This window comes from Ictidomys tridecemlineatus, chromosome 4, assembly GCF_052094955.1.
Source record: "Ictidomys tridecemlineatus isolate mIctTri1 chromosome 4, mIctTri1.hap1, whole genome shotgun sequence".
Lineage (NCBI taxonomy): Eukaryota > Metazoa > Chordata > Mammalia > Rodentia > Sciuridae > Ictidomys > Ictidomys tridecemlineatus.
The window spans coordinates 4,684,616-4,700,890 of NC_135480.1; the positions used below are offsets into that span (position 1 = coordinate 4,684,616).

Genomic DNA, 16,275 nt, shown 5'->3' on the forward strand with positions numbered 1-16,275 from the left:
CGTGACCAGAGCTGGCATCAATCAGCAGAGCCCGGGGACAGCCGAGCCCCAGGCTGTGACTGAAAGGGTCCGCCCCCGTCCTCCACAGTGGGCTGCAAACGTGTAACTGATCAATCGACAAACGATCAATGACCACTGCACCGTGACAGGGCAGGGTCAGCAGGTGCACACAGTGGCTTGGACGTCTGCCCAGAGGGGCGGGCGGCTCTGATGGGCACCAGGGGCTCCTCTGGGGTCTGTTAAGACCTGGATGATCCCTAAGGACGAGGCAGTGCAGGCCCAAGGAAGGCGGGCGGGTCTCCCGGGGCTGCTGTCACCAACGGGCCAAACTGGGTGGCCTAAAGGTAGACCTCTGCTCGCGGTCTGGGCACGGGAGCCCCAGAGGGGCTGTGGGTCCCTCCAGGGTCCTCGGGAGGAGCCCTCCCACTTCCTCCAGGTTCTGGGCCCCGTGTTCCCTGGCCTCGTCACTGCAGTCTCTGCCTGTGTCTCCTGTGGCCTCTTCCTCTTCTGGCCCTCGCAGGACACTTGATGCTAGCCCACAGGATCATGCAGGATGACCTCACCCCAAGTCACTTTGTATTCATCCACTTCCTGTTTGCCGATAACAAAATACCACAGACTGGGTGAGTTATAGAGAAAAGAGGTTTATTTGGGCTCACAGTTCTGGTACAAGGGCAAGACACCTCCTCTGGTGGTGTTCTCAGCTCGCCTGGCCTCCTCCCCAAGGCCTCGCCCACTGAAGCCCCACAACAGGGCCGGGATCCTGTATCACACCTCAAAGACCCCTGAGCCACGCCCACCAGTCCCGGGGGTCAGGACTTTTAGCACATGACAAATGCCCTGAGCCCAAGAGGCATGGAACAGGACAGTGACAGGCAGGAGCTGTGACCCGGGTGTGCCTGGGTGGTGGGCGGGGCTGTTCCTGCAGGCCCCGCCAGGGCTGGCTTCACACTGGGGAGGGACAAGGTCCCCAGAGGTGGTGGGGCCGTGGGGCCAGGTGGAGACGGGGCACGTCCACAGAGGGCTGCGGCATCTCGGGCTGGCAGGGGGCAGGGAGGCAGAAGAGCTGGGGAGGGCGCCAGGCTGGGAGGCCGGCACAGGTAAGAGGCGGGCAGGGGTGGGCGCGGCTGGGGACCCTCCCGTAGCCAAGGAGCCCCCTCCCACAGACGTGGGCTGGGGGTGGAGGCGGCCGTCCGGGCAGCCCGCGGCTGTGCTGCCAAGTTCACCAAGCAGACCTCGGCGACCGCTGCTCAGAGGAGGGGCAGGCAGCACCCGGCCAGGGCCGTCCTCGGGGTTCTCAGCACCCAGCCTGGACACGCCCTGGGGAGCGCTGGGTGTGGGAGCCACCTGCTCCCCTCCCAGCAGGGGGACCCAGCCACCCCTGCCAGGGCAGAGCCCGGCCCCCAGGGGCCTCACTAGGCCCCTCAGGCCCTTCCCGCGTCCAAGACCCCAACTCCTGAGAGACCAGAGCCTCGGCGGCTTGGGAAACGTGCTCACTGGGCGGCCTCGGACGGGGGTCACCACTTCCCCAGCAAGGGAGCAGCCCGGGCTGCTCACCCTGCTCAGGACTCCGCCCCCACGGGGCCTCTCGGACACGGACAGGACACGGCAGCCAGCCGCCCAGGCCACCCAGCTGCCCCTCTCCCACAGTCCCCTCTGCTGTCATTCACGGCCAAGATCCTCTTTCTCCTTCCCAGAAATGGAGGTCCCCCAAAGCCCCCAGCTGCCATTTGCCGTCTCCATCTGGCTTTCTGTGGCCACCCCCATGGAGCTGGACAGTGCTGCTGTCCTCTGATCCAACCACTGGACAGGTGAGGACTGCCCTTCCGGGGCAGTCTGTAGAAGGCAGGAGGCTCGAAGGGGCTCCTGTCCCCCGACCACAGGCTCAGAGAATCGCCCAGAGGCCCTTTCCCACCCAGCCTGGGAGGCAGGGCCAGCCGGACTCCAGGACTGGACAGTTGGGTTTTGCTTCACAGACCTGGATAAACTGGAAACACAGAGCCAGGCTGGGCAGCCGAGCCGAGAGCAGGCCCGGGCGGCCGGTTCACACGGCCACAGCCAAGCACAGCACTGTCACTCAGGCCACCTGCCTGAGGCCCGTGCACCAGCCTCACAGCCGCCACCAGCCGCCACCCAGACCGGGCATGCAGAGCCCCTCAGCAGCGGGGAACCGGGGCTGGCCAAGCGCGGGCCTCCATCCATGGCAGATATTAATCAAACGCATCCTGATAGTGATCAATGGAGGGCGCTTGGCAGGCTGGCCTGGCCGGGCTCCAGGCTCACCTCCAGCATCAGGACGCGAAGGATGGCAAATGTGATTCTTGGCAAGGGACAGCACATTGTCTCCTGGCTGTGGGAAAGTGCTCGGTGCACAAACACTTCCCCAAAACGGGCCCACAAGGAAGTGCTCAGGATGGGCTCATTAGACCGTCAGCATGGCTGAACAGGACAGGAGGGACCAGGGCCGTCCGGCCCGGAGCAGAGGCAGCACCGTGGAACGTCACAACCCAAGAGGGTGGCAGGACAAGACTCCCTGGTGCATCCTAGGTCTCGGAGCTGGCGGCAGCACGCAGGCCAGCTGGGCATGCAAGGCCACCCCACCACTGACCCCAAGCTCAGAGAGGCTTGGGAGGCTTAGGAGGCTGCGGGTCAGGCAGAGCAGGGGCTCCGGGGCCACCACACAGGAATTTGGGCCCTGGCTTGGTTTCTGAACCTGCCATATGGCTCTGCGTCCTGGGCCCAGGCTGGCAGCCAAGGAGGAGCCAGGCTGGACCGAGTCGGCCACCCTCCACCAGAGCAAGGGCCATTTTTCAAAGGTGTCTCCCAACAGCCTCGGGCGGAGGAGCTGCCCTGAGAAGCAGGCTTGGGCCGGGGCCAGGCGGAGACGTCGGGGGCTTTTGGCAAAAGCAGCCGTCTCCAAGGATCAAAAGTCCCTTTCTTGGAATTGGCTGCCTCTCTGTGCCAGGTGAATAAGTGCGGGCACCAGGCTGGGCAAGGCCAGGGCTGTCGTACCCAGATGGAGGGACGGGGTTGGGGCTGACCACAGGGCGACCGCCCAGCCACTGAAACCCCAACCACAGCAGGCTTGGAACAGGGCCCCCTGAGGACACTGTGCTTCTTGTCCAGGCCTATCCAGGGAAGTGGACAGCGAGGGTACTCACAGGTCCCTGTCTAGGCGTAAGGGTCCCGTGAAAGTGACGGGAACTTCTCTCGCCACCACAGGTGGGCGGGCACAGGGCAAGGTGGGCCTGTAGTGGCATGGCGAGGGCATCGTCCACCTGGGGTCACACTGGCTCAGGGCTGTCTCCTCACCAGACAAATTGATAGCCGCTCCTGGGACACAGAGGCTGCCAGGCCTGGGGTCCTGCTGGCCATCGTCAGAGAAGGGCTCCAGGACACTGCTAAGCAGGAGGCCCTGCATCTGCCACTCAGGCCAGCTCCATGCAAGAGGCCGCAGAGGCCAGGTCCTGGCTCCACAGTGTGGCTGGTTACCCCAACGCACTGGCCACTAACGCTGCCCACAGGACCCACAGTTCCCTAAGGAAGGAGCGGGATCCATAAGGGCCCCTGACCATCTGGGTGGCCGAAATCCAGAGCCCACACCGATCTCTGCAGGATCCTGGGAGGACACTGCCCTATTCTCCTCTGTCCTCACCATGGGTCAGCGAGGGAGGGACTGTCCCATCCCAGGCCTATGGGTGCGGCCACCCAGGGGCAGAAGCCTGTTGCAGGCAGCAGGCAGAGCATGTGGCCACTTCCAGCGCAGCTCTCAGCCCTGCTCAACCACTGCCGGGGCCCGTCTGCTTCAGGAACCAGCCTGGAAACAGGGTCGGGGCACAGTCACTGGCCCAAGGCCAGACAGCCACAAAGCAGCAGGTGGTCACCCTGCCCTTGATTCCTCCCTCCTTACCTATCCACCTCCCGCTGGACACTCAGCCATTCCAAGGAATGCTGGGGTAAGTGTCCCACGTGTGAACAGGGAGACACACTGCCAGCCAGTGAACGTCCCCCAGAGTCACGTCCAGATCTGGAAACACGGTGGACTAGGCAGAGGCCGCCTGGAGGAGGGTGGCCCTGAACCCAACATACCTGGCGTCCTCCTAAGAGGAGGGAGATGTGGGCCCAGACACCCGGGGGAGGTGGCCCGATGGTACCAGAAGCAGAGCCTGCAAAGGTGCAGGCACAAGCCAAGGAGGGTGGAGGGCACGGGAGCCACAGAAGCTGGGGGACCAGGCAGGGTCCTCCCAGCGCCTTCGGAGGGGGGCACTCCCACAGCCCGACCTTGCGCCTCTGGCCTCTGAAACCGTGCGAGGACATGCTACCACAGCTGAGGCCACTGGCCTGCAGGAGCCCCAGGAGACCAGCCCGGCACCCGCACCTGCGCCTGAAGAAGGGCGTGGGGTCAGCCCCCACCCGCCCGCTGCACGCTGGGCCTGGCGTGTGCTGACGGGTTGGGGGTGGGGTGAATTCTCTTCTAGGAAAAGCCAGCGCAGCCAGCACTCTGCCAGGTGCCCAGCCCCGGAGGCTGGAAGGAGCACTTCCTGCCCACTCCAGCTGGGCAGAGCCCCCGCGCCCGCCCTCTGCCAGTTTCAATTCCCCCACTTTCCACATCAAGCCTGGGGTTCCCCGCTGCTGGCTGGAGCAGAGACCACTGCCCCACACGCCCGCCGTCACGCGGAGTCACTGCTGTTCAGGTATGCGGCAAAACAACTCACCAGGTGGAACGCGGGACCATCGGCCCCAAGCACCCCAAACATTCCTGGCATCTCATAAAAATGCCAAAGGCATCTGACCCAGCAAGACTGCCTCCCGGGGCACTCCACAGGCCATGACCCTGGCCTCCAGCCTGCAAGAGCCAGCCACTTCTCTACTGTCCACCACGAGCCAAGGGGCTCAGGCTGTGTCCCTGCAGCCCAGACCTGGTCACCACGGCCCCCTGCCCCTGAGCACCAGAGTGGTCCTACCTAGTGTGCAGGCCCCACACTTCCTCCTAACCCTACCACTTCCTGACCCGTTCAGAGTCTAACAGGCTCAGCCCACCTGAGGGTGAGAGGTCCCTCGAGCCACCACAGTCACAGTGCCACCACCATTCGCAGACACTCCATGACAACTTCCCTTGTTCCCCGTCCTCACTGGGGACAGTCCCCAACATCAATGCCATTCTTCTGTCCGTGAGTGGCTGACAAGGGCCGCCAGCCCAGGTGCCCAGAGACGGGTGTCAATGCCGGGGGTGTGCAGAGCACTCAGAGCTGCACTCTCTTCTGAGACAGCCACAGCACACTGCAGAGGGCCCCGACGGCCAGTCTGGGCTAAGGGTCCTGGGGCCCTCCAGTGCTCACGTGGCCCAGAGGCTCACCTGACCTTTTCCCCGCAGCACACACAGGCCCCTGGCTAACCTCCTCGTCCATGCCACAGGCCACAAATGGCTGCCAGGGCCACCTGCAGCCTCACGCCTCACAGTGGGTGCCAGCAAAAGAAGGGCACCTGGGTCCTCACCCACCCAGCAGGTCAGCAGCACGGTGGCACAGGTGGCCACTGCTCCTGTGTCCATCCGTCCACAGAAGCTTTCTGAGCACCTACTACACGCCCGGCAGGACCTAGGGCACAGCCCCCAGGGACTCGACCATGGAAAACAGAGAGTCTGCCCTCCAGACCACGGCACAGCCCGGGAAGACCAAGTCAGGCAGCGGGCGGAGCAGCCTGCGCACCAGCCTCACCCACTGCCCTGCCCACCTCCCTGTTCAAGGGGAGTGTCCAGGATGGCCTCCGACCCCAGGCTTTCCCCCAGGAACGATGGCCCTGCTGCAAAAGTGAGACCCCTGGCTGGCCCCCAGGCCAGGGTCCCGGGTGTGGACCCTCTCCTTTGCCCCGACCAGCTGACATGGGCCAGGTAAGGGGCAGCTAGCGAAGCCACCTGAGACCACGCCTCCAGGGAAACAGGGTGCAGGGAACTGGAGTCCACAGATCCCCAAGGCCTGTGCCACCCGCTGCCCAGCACCCAGACTCCCAACACAGGTTCCTCCAGAGGGGGACAGGGATCTGAGTGCCTCCACAGTGGCTAGCAGGCAGGGCAGGCCAGGGGCCACCCCAGGCCCACCCAGAAGAGTCCCTGAGCCAGCAGCCCTGGCACTGCCCTGCACCCCGTGGCCAGCGAGCTCAGCGGGGGAGCCCGCAGCCGCCTCATCACACCGTCCCCCCACAGAGACTAGCAGCCCCGAATTCAAGACTGTGGGCATGGCCTCCTGCCAGCCATGGGGACACATCCCTGCCACACACAGATCCCCTGGGTCCCTGGGGCCAGAGAAGGGAGCACAGGAGGAAAGGTGGAGGCCGCAGAGGGCGCTCCTGCCCAGGTGTGGGGCCCAAGAAGGCCCCTCGGAGGACTCCCTGCCCTGTCAGAGGGAGGAAGGAGGGCCAGAAGGTGTCTGCCTGGCCTGGCCCAGCGCCTGCCACTGGAGCTCGGCTGCCCTCTGCTGGCCTGTCCAGGCACTGCGCGGGCCCTGCACGGCAGCTCCCCAGGTGTCTGTCCTGCCTGACCCTGCCTGGCCTCGGGCCTCGGAGTCCCTAGGCCCTCACCTGTATGCAAATCATCTCCGAGCACCTGGCCCACTGCCAGCAGGATGTCACGAGGAGCCCGCGCTGCCGTCACCCAAGCCGCTCTGCAGGCGTCTTGTGGGTTTGGAGGGTGCTGGGGATGCCGGCCCGCCCGGGCCCCACTGGGACCCGCTGGACAGCACACCTGCCTTTGGTCACTGTGTCTGCATGCAGGTGCTGCCAGCACACCTCATCTTAGGGGGTGCTCAGCAGCCTCAAGGGGTATGACCTGCTTTTGAGACAGCTGACGTCAGGACCCAGACCCGTGTGCAGGCTGCGGGGGGCAGTGCTGGGGGGCAGTGCTGGGGGACAGGGGGGCTCACAGCCCTGCCGGGGTCCTACTTTAGACTGCTGTGGCTGAGTGCAACACCCAGCAGCTGTGGGGGCTCGCTGGAGATGCAGACCCCCTCCAACAGCGCCTCCCCAGGAGCAGCTGTCGGCACCAACCAGCCATGTGCTCAATGACACTTCCCAGTGACACCCCCCTAAGTCACTGCAGGGCACCCTCTGCCCAGCGGGCATCACTGACCAGACCCAGGCAGCCTTTGTGGGTACCTTTTTGAAAAGGCCAAGATATCCCTCCGCCAGCCCTCAAGAGCTCCCCCGGGACCCAGGCTGCTTAGGCCAGGGGTGTTCCAGAAGTTTCCCTGGGTCACTGCAAGGAAACAGCAGGAAACAGAAACGTTAAGATGGCTGTCTCGACTGCTGTCCCTCAGCATGGCCCCAGCACCTGCCGTCTGAGTGCTGGTCCCCCAGGGCTGCGCTCAGGGCTCAGGGCTGCCCCGAGAAGCCACCCCACAGGCTGGCCCAGGGCAGGCAGCTCTCACCACAGCACGGGCCCGCGGGGAGGGTCCCCTGCCTCGGCCTCCACCTCCTCTGTCCTCTCCTCCTCCAAGGACACCAGTCACTCTATGCACAGTCCACCCTAACCCAGGCCACCGCATCTCTAGACACACAATTACAAAGACCCCATTCCCAAGTAAGGTCATGGGCATGGTACTGGGGCTTAGGACCCAGACCTCTTTGGGGGTCACCACTTTGCTAGCATCCCACAGCTGTGCCAACATCCTCATCCTCAGCAGCATCAGGTGTGGGCTAGTGATGGCCCAGGCCCACTGACCAGAAGCCCAGTGGGCCAGCAGGGGCTCCAACAAGACTGCAGAGCACCACAGGCCAGAGAACGTCCCTCGCACCCTCCACTGCCCCCGACACATCAAGGCTGACTGGACGGGGGCCGAGCTCACTGGCTAGTTTGTGGGGAGTCAAGGGGCCCGGGCCACCCCTGTCCCGCTGTGCCATGGCCCCTGCTGCGTCTAACCACAGCGGCTACAGCTGAGCCTGAGACCAGAGCCCGCTCCTCACCCCCTGGCCCTCCGGGGGGCTGCATCCTGAGCCGGGCACCAGCCAGGCCGGGCACCAGGATGGGAAACCAAAGGCATCACCAGGGCCCACGCTGCGAGCGGCAGCCAGACGCCGAGGAGTGTCCGCAGGGCTTTGGCCAGGGCCAGATGTCACAGGAGCCTTCCCACACGGGCCACCACAGTGCCTCCCCAGGGCCCCACCTTGCCCTGGCTTGAGCCTGCTCCGAGTAACTGCCACGCAGCTGCAGTTGTCAGCAATGGCACACTCTCTGCCAGAGGAGGCTGTCTCGCCGTGTGCCACTCAGACACTGTGGCCACCTGCCCCGAGCCTGGTGCAATCCAGAAGGTACCAGGTGGCTGCAAACACCTCTCCACCCTCAGGAGGGGTGTGGGAGCGGCCAGCGTTCCCGGGTCCTTGGGGCTCGGCATGGAGGGTCCACACAGGGAACAGCAGCCTTACAGGCGCCAGCCCCCCCACCCCAACCAGGCCCAGGGATGGCCGTCAGGGTCACGCACTGCGGCTGTTTCCAGGAAAGCACGCCCGTCACTGGACTGCAGACCAGCGCTTCCACCTGCGGTGGGATGTCCCCAGCCAGAGCTCTTTTGAAACCAAAGGGATTTACAAGGAAGACGGATACCACCTGAGCCTGATCCTGAAGCGCCGTCACCATTGGGACGAGGCACTGAGGGTCCAAGAGGTGGGATGTGCTTCGGGGTGTGGCCGTCCCCACCAACACCAAACCAGGGACAGATGGGGGCAGCGGCCAGTGCTCACGCAGCCCCACCACGCAGGCAGGGAGGCGGGCCAGGAGACAGGGTGGCAGCAGCTCTGGCCTCCAGCCAATGGGCCTAGGGACACCTGAGGCTTCTCAGGGCCAGACTCAAATAGGGAGAGGACACTGAGATGGACAATTTTAAGTCCTATCCAAGGGACCCTGGGAGGACGCAGGCTCCAACAGCCAAGGACAGTGCCATACCTGCACATAGGAGGTGGCGGGCAGGAGGGAGCCTCCGCAGACACAAGCCCAGGCTGCCCATGTGCCACCTCCACCCTCAGGACAGAAGCCCTCAGCCTCGGCGCTCAGCCCTCCTCTGCGGCCGCTCTGAGGAAGAGGCGGTGGAGGAGGTGTGGGGGAGGGAGTCACAGGTCCCAAGACGCAGGTCCAGCCGCGACCCCCTCCCCTCCCCTGCTCCTGAAGGTGGAGGGGGGCCCGGCCTGTACCAGGACTCTGGGACAGCCTGATGTCGCCTGCAGGCAGAGCTGCCCATCCGCAGCCCATCCTACGTCACCAGAAGTCCTACTGGGAGCGGCACCAGCTCTCCAGCCCTCTTCACCCTGACGCTTGGCACTAGAGGTTCTCCCAAGGCGAAGGCCACGCCACAGACGCGGACGGCAGGTGAGCCACACCCCGTCCCCCCTCCCACCCCCCCATCCCCAGTCCCGAGCTCACCCCTGCTCCCTGAGCAGGCAGCAGGCGCCTCGCTGGTTGCCCTCTCCGCGGCTCCCCAGCAAGGCAGAGGCCTGGGCTGAGAGCCCCTGGGTGAGCCGGGCCCAGCTGCCCTCGTGCCAGGAGAAGCCCCGTGGGAAGGCCCTGGGCTCAGTAGACAGGGCCGCCCGGCAGTTGGCATGGCCGCCCGGCAGTTGGCGTGGCCCTGGCCTGCACGAGGCCCTGGGTTTGCCACCCAGCCCCAGAGACGTCAGATCCAGACAGACACCAAGGGCACCCCGCTGGGCCTCTCGGGTGCTGGCTCGGTCCTTGCCAGAGCTGACCTCTCTGTGACCAGGAAGGAAGGTGTGGGGGAGGTCTCTGCCCCCTGGTGTCACGGGACCAACAGAACAGCCCCAGAGGAGCCCGAGGCCTGGGGCACCCTCCCTGCTGGCTCGGTCCTCGGTGTCCCCAGCAGTAAAACGTAGATGGTGGCTCTGTGGCTCAAGGCCTTCCAGATCTAGACTTCTGGCCTCTGGAGGCCCACTCCCCTGAGGAACCCTGGGCCTGAGCGCCTCCTCAGGGTGGTGAGCCCCGTCCCCTCTCCGAGGGAAGGAGGAGTCAGGGGTCCGGGGCAGCGCTCTCGGGCTGGGCAGGGGACCTGTGGTGGGAGCCCCGCAGCCCGGCTCTCACCTGGTGTGTGGCGGGGCCGGGGGTCAGCCGGGCACAGCTGGGCCAGGGAGAGGGGCCCCAGACAGGAGCAACCACTCCAAGGGCACAACACCTGGGGACAGCCTCCGCTCACTGGGGGTCCACTGGGTAGCTGAGGACACGGGCCCAGGATGCTGGTGGTCAACAAGACAGTCACCGCGGCTGAGCCAAGGCCCTGACCACTTGGGACCACAGGCGCGCATGCCACGCCGGGGTCAGCTAGCAGGGCTTCCCCACCCAGCCCCCTCCTCCATCCTCCAGAGGGCACAGCTGCCGGGCAGGTCACTGCCCTCCCAGACCCAGTCCTCGACCCCACAGGGCACCTCAGGCTATTTTAGATGGTAGGCACGATGGGCGACCCCACCTCTGCCCTCCTCATGCCCAGGGCCTCCTGCTGGCACCCTGGCCAGGGGCATGACAGGGCTCACTGAGGTGCGCTGTGCCCAGCTGTGCACTCGCCACAGCCCTGAGCCAAGGCCAGTGGAGGGGAAGGAATGCCCCAGCCCCCGCTGGCCACCACACGTCCCTCCAACGGGGGGCAGTCACCGCAGCACCAAGCCAGGAAGCGCCCCTGCATCCTCTGCCTAGAGGGAACCACAGAGGGCCACGTGGCCACCTGGTCACTTGCCCTTTCCAAAGGGCTGCCTTCAAACTCTCCACAGCTGAGGGCTTCTTAAAGGAGAGGAGGGAGGGAAAGAGGGGCGAAGGGACGTCCACTTTGCCTGGCCACTCTGGGACATCCCTGGGGACTTTTAAAAGTCAGGTCTCCAGGGCCAGAGCCCTGGGTTCAGCCAGAGTGGTCTTGACTGGGGACCCTGCTGACAGCAGCTCTTTCTCGTCCCCCCCCAGGTCAATGACCCGTCTGTGGTGACTGAGAGAGGCCACAACCCCCGGGGCCAGGGAAGCCGAGAGGCAGAGCGGGCTCACCTGGCGACAGGTGTGGTGGGGGCCGGGCCCAGGCCTGGATTAGGCAACTGTGGTGGGAACAGGCCCGCCAGGCCCCCGCAGATGTGGGCCCCACCACCCTGCCGAAGCCCCGATTGAATTACCAGAAATGTGATCAGACAGAGGGCACCGCCTGCGGCTGCGCGGCCGTCTGCTGGCCACTTTGATGTGGAGGACATCATCGGAGCCCCGCCGCCCCCTCTGGTTTTTAAGAGCAGTGTGGTGCGCGAGCCCCACTTTTCTTTTCACGGCCTGCCGGGAGCTGTTCTAACCTTTGCATAAGAACCGCCAATTACCTGGCAGCAGGAAACCCAATCCAGCCCCACTGGGGACAGCCCTCCTGCTGCAGGGAGCAGCCAGACACAAGAAAGGCCAGCCTGGCGCACCAGGAGCGGCTCCCGGGGCCAGAGACAGACGGGGCACGGTCCTGGACCCCATCCAGCCGCCTGCACAGCTAGGCTCCAGGGAGAAGACCCGGGGCCTCAGCCTGCTCCTGACGGCGGCGACACTGGAGCTGCAGAAACCCCGCCCTGGCCAGCCCTGCCCTTGGCCCCTGGGCGCAGAGGACCCCTAAGCCACCCCTGCCTCACAGCTGCCCCCACCCTCCTCCACAGCCACTCCTGGTCTCTACTCCCTCGTACTGCCCGGGCCCTCACCCGCTGGCCAGCGCCTGACCCTGCTGCCCCTCACACCCTCCCACAGCCCACAACTGCCCCAGGATGAAAAGATGGCTGGGGGCTGGCCACATGCTCGTCTCCGTGTCCTCGCCTCTTCCTTCCTTAACACATCGTAACACGCGTCCCCAAGAGCAGCTCCCGATGGCAGCCTGTGCGCCCTGCCGGACGGTCCCCCGTACCACCCCTCCCCCCAGAAGGGGACCACTCCCTCCTCTCCCCTGAGGCCGGCGGACAGGGGTTCTTGGAAGGAAACTGCAGGAGCACCTGGGGCTGGGCCCCCACACCCCTCACCCACCCAGGCTACCCGGCTGCAGGCCCTCGAGCGCCCTGGGTCACGGGTGCGGAATCAGCTCTGGATCCACACCCGAACGGCGTCACGCCAGGTAGAAAGCATCCACAACGGGAAATAGCCCAGTGTGGTCCCAGTGCTGCTCGATGTCCTCAGTCCTCGGCCGGCTCAATCCGCAGGTGCGCAACCCACAGAGCAAAGCGCTGGCCCGTGCGGGTGGAGGGGGGCGGCTGACGACAACAGGCAACACCTGAGGTCCTCAGAGGCTGAAGCCCAGACCTGCTCCCAGAAGTCCCTGCGCTCGGCCAGCGGGGGCACGAGGCACCTGTGAGGCGAGCCAGCCCCTCCCGTCCCTGGAATTGCTAGGCCACAGGAGGGGCTTAGCTCTCGATTCTGCATGTCCCCGTAAACGTCTGACCACTTATCAGGTGTCCTGAAAAGCAGTCACAACGTGTGACCACAGCTGCGACGGACTGGGAAGGCGGACGCTGCTGCACACCAACTCCTCCGCACGAAGACAGGAGAGCCCAGAGGGCAGGGCCCGGGGACCCCAACAACCTCCCACGGGAGTGGGCTGGATGTAGGAGGGCAAAGCCACTCAGCCTGGGTGACACTCGAGAGCACAGCTGACCAGCAGGGGTGACCATCCCAGTGACCTCATCTGGTGACACTTTAAAGCCTCAAGGGTGCAGGGATTGGAGGTGAGGGGCCCTCTGGGGGTGAGGGGCCATAAAGCGAAGGGTGAAGGTGGCCTCTGGCTCCTGAGAGCAGCCCCTACTGGTGGCCAGCAAGGACACAGGGACATTGGCACACAATTGGAAGCAACCAGTAAGCCAAGACGCAGACTTGTCCAGAGCCCCGGGACACGGCCCCACCCACACTTGATCTCAACAATCGCCTGGCACCCCGAGCAGAGAACAGGCCACCCCAAGCTGGACAGGGCCCATGGAGACAGGAGCTCAGGGAGAGCCATGTCAGGCTGCTGACCAAGGCAGTGGTTGGAGGCGGGGTGACGGACACACCATCGCAGTGGACACGGGCACTGGGAACTTCCTGTGTGCAGGCCTGCGGTGTCCTTCGTGATATCGACTTTCAGGACCTCCGGGCACGCACTCGATTATGGCGTCTTTCAGGAGAGAGCCTGCAGCTTCGAGAGCCTGCAGCTGTGGTCGGGAGCACCTGAGGGCAGCTCCTGGCCATCTCTTCTGCTGAGCTCACACTTTTAGTAACTGTGTGAGTAGACAGTCGCCGTCCGAGGACCAGGGCCACTCTCTCCTGCTGTGCCTCCTGCCTACCAGGGGGCTCAGGGGAGGCTCTGCAGAGCCACATGTCCCCAGTGCCCCTCACCTGCTCATTCTCAGGTCTTAGGGAGCTGGCGGGACCTGCTCCTCCTCACTCAAGGACCTGACCGACTGTCCACATCTGGAAAGTTCCTCCCTGGAGGCAGCAGGACAGCCCGTGGATGGAGGCCTCCGTGCAGAGACACAGAGCCAAGCCAGGTGAGGGGGTCCGAATGGGGAGGGGGTGGCACTGATCCAACAAAGAAATTAAGGAGAATGAGAACAACCAGAGAAGGGGCCTCGCAGCCCGGCAAAGCCACAGGGCACCGAGGCAGTGGTGCGGGAGGCCAGAGCCATCTCATGGCCATCAGCCAACAAAGCGACGAGCGCTCTAACTGTCCCCGAGGGAGCCCGGTTCAGACGGCAGCACCAACCTCCTGCCACGTCCAGCGGCACACACTCCTCTCATCCGAGGGACGTCCCCACAGCTCCTTGGAGATGGCCCCCCAGACGGCAACGAAGCAGGGCACGGGTGGACGTTAGAGAAGCCCTGAGCATCTCTTTGTGCCAAAAAGTAAAGAGACCATCAAAAGGCAGTGGGTGCAGAGCCGAGGCACACGGCAGCCAGGAGGAGGCCCCTGCCACGAGGCCACCCCGGCACCCAACTAAGCTCAGGCAGGACAGAACCACCAGGCAGAAGAACAGCCAGGACCCTCCACGAGGACCGCGAGGAGCAGGCGAGGGCGCCCCCAGGGAGCAGGAGGCGGGGGGACACGGCCGGTTCCACCACAGTCCCACAGGCGCGTCCAGAGCCAGTACTGGGCAACCTGCCCGACGGGGCCATTCCCGAGTCACGGCTCACAAAAGCCAGGAGGGCTGAGCACATCCAGGAGGCTGGGACACAGCCACAACGCCACGACTCGGGACCCATGTGCTCGGGGGGCACGGAACAGGGGCAGTGGCCAGCGTCACCTCCCCCAGAGGGCTCAGGCCAGCTCGCTGCTGCCCTGGCAACTCTTCCCCAAGGCCGCTGCCGCCTCTGAGTCACTGTTACCAAACCCGAGCAAGACCTAGGACCTGGCCCTGGACCTGCTCCACACCACCTCGGTCACAGCACCTGTGCCTTGTGCCATCCGCGCAGAGCCAGTGGGGCCCAGCAGCTCCTGGGGAGGAGCAGAAGTGAGAACAGCCCCTGGTGGGTGGGGTGTGCGGGTGGGAGCAGGCCCGCACCCGCCTCCCCAGCACGGGGCCAGGCGGCGCTCCCAGGGGCTCGGCTGGCCATGGAGAGCCAATCCTCCCGGGTCCAGCGGGGCACGTGAGGCTTTCAGGCCATGGGGCTTTGGTGCCTGCCAGAGTGGGTCCCCTCAGTGACCTCATGTGCTCCCCAGCTGACCCCACACGTCCCGCCCCATCATGAGCTGCTCAGACCCACAACCGTGTCGCTCCAGTGTGTGCAGCACAAGCCCCACGTCCAAGCCACAGGTGCCCACACCCCCACCCATGGCCCTGACAGGCTGCTGTCCCGCATGAGCCCCAGCCCCTTCCCCTCACCTGCCCTCACATCTACAAGCCCAGCTGCCTCCATCTCTGTCTCCTGCTGACCCTGCGGACACAGGCCTTCTTGGCACCCAGGCCCAGGCCCAGGACCCCGCTCACCTCCCCTTCCTCCGGCCTCCTTGAGGGCAGAGATTCCAGCTTCACACGGTGCTGGGTGAACCTACGATCCAGCAGGACAAGCCCCGACCCTGTGCCCAGCCAGAGCACGGAGGTGACCATGGGAGACGGCTGGAGACACTCAAGGCTGCTGCAAGGGCCATGAGGGGCCAGCACACTCCTCAATGGGGTGCTCTCCATCACAGCTGCATGGCCACCGCGCTCCGCAGAGCGCCTGCTGAGAGGGAAGAGGGTGGACTGGTCACCGCACCAGGGCTGCCCCCTCCCCCGGTCAGCACAGCCAAGTCAGGGCCCACCTTTGTCAAACTCAGTGCATATGAAATTGTCAGGAGCCCCCAGAATGCCCGCAAGACCTCAGGCCACAGTCCACACAGGCGCCAGCCTGCCCAGCCAGGCCCCCCCCCTCTCCACACACTCCTCCAGGGACAGCAGCTCCCAGCGTCCTTCCTGAGGGCAGCACAGGTCGCCCAGAATTACCCACCACCTGGAAGAAAAGCCACAGAGGTGGCTCTGCACACAGCCCAGACACAGGTGGACAGCAGGGCCAGGGAAGGACAGGCACAGAGGCAGGACAGAGGGCACAGCTGTCCATCCCACAAGTGCCCTGAGGACTAGGCTCATTTGGACACTCCACAGTTCAGACAGGTCAGAGCAGCCTTGCCTCTCAGAGGACTCGGGAGACGTCCACAGGGAAGGTGCCGCCCAGATGGCCGCAGTGGCTTACGGGGTCCCAGGGCCCACGGCACATTGGAAAAAAATCAGCAGAACCCATGCCACCACTAGGTGGCGCCCGAACCTTAAGAGCAAGGGGTGGCAGGCCCCACCCTGTCCCCAGAGCAGCAAGCGGCCCAGCCCTGGGGGTCCTTCTGCCCTAACCAGCCCCCCCCCCCAGAGGCAGCCTGCTCCAGGAGGCCCAGCGACCAAGGCAGAGTGTCAGGCACAGGCACAGGATTCCAGGGGACACCAGGACCCACAGGAAGCCAGTTTGTGCAGTCACAAGCACCTAGACCCTCACGGTCCCACATTCTGGGGCTACTCAGTGTCCCTGGGCCCCTTTCCAGTATGTCATCCTCAAATGCCATCTCCACACCAGCTGGCAAGACTAGGGTGCCTGTGTCCTGCCAGGGGCTCACCCTTCAAGCCCACGGCAGACCTCACTCGTCCACCCTCGCTCTCCTCCATGAAGGGGCTCCAGGAATAGGCAGCACCCCCTGAGCTGGCGCCCCAACGAGAGCCCTGGGCCAACCTGGGTCCAGAGTGGATCAAGAGACGACACACGCTCACTGCCCCTCCCCACCCTGGCCCAAGCAGGGCCAC

General features: G+C 65.1%; 1 protein-coding gene across 1 annotated transcript; it reads left to right on the top strand.

Moving 5' to 3' along the window:
* Positions 1 to 643: 643 nt before the first annotated feature.
* LOC144376952 (uncharacterized) lies at positions 644 to 11,793 on the top strand. The gene is made up of 3 exons (XM_078045433.1): positions 644 to 8,653; positions 9,211 to 9,352; positions 10,943 to 11,793. The coding sequence occupies exons 1-3, from the start codon at positions 8,213 to 8,215 to the stop codon at positions 10,948 to 10,950; spliced, it is 591 nt and encodes a 196-aa protein (XP_077901559.1). The 5' UTR covers positions 644 to 8,212; the 3' UTR covers positions 10,951 to 11,793.
* Positions 11,794 to 16,275: the final 4,482 nt, after the last annotated feature.

Bases quoted from the DNA above. Each gene is read 5' to 3' on its own strand.
- LOC144376952 (XM_078045433.1), top strand. From the start codon at position 8,213: ATGGCACACTCTCTGCCAGAGGAGGCTGTCTCGCCGTGTGCCACTCAG. The intron at 8,654-9,210 runs GTGGGATGTGCT...TGTCGCCTGCAG, and splicing joins AGGCACTGAGGGTCCAAGAG to GCAGAGCTGCCCATCCGCAG.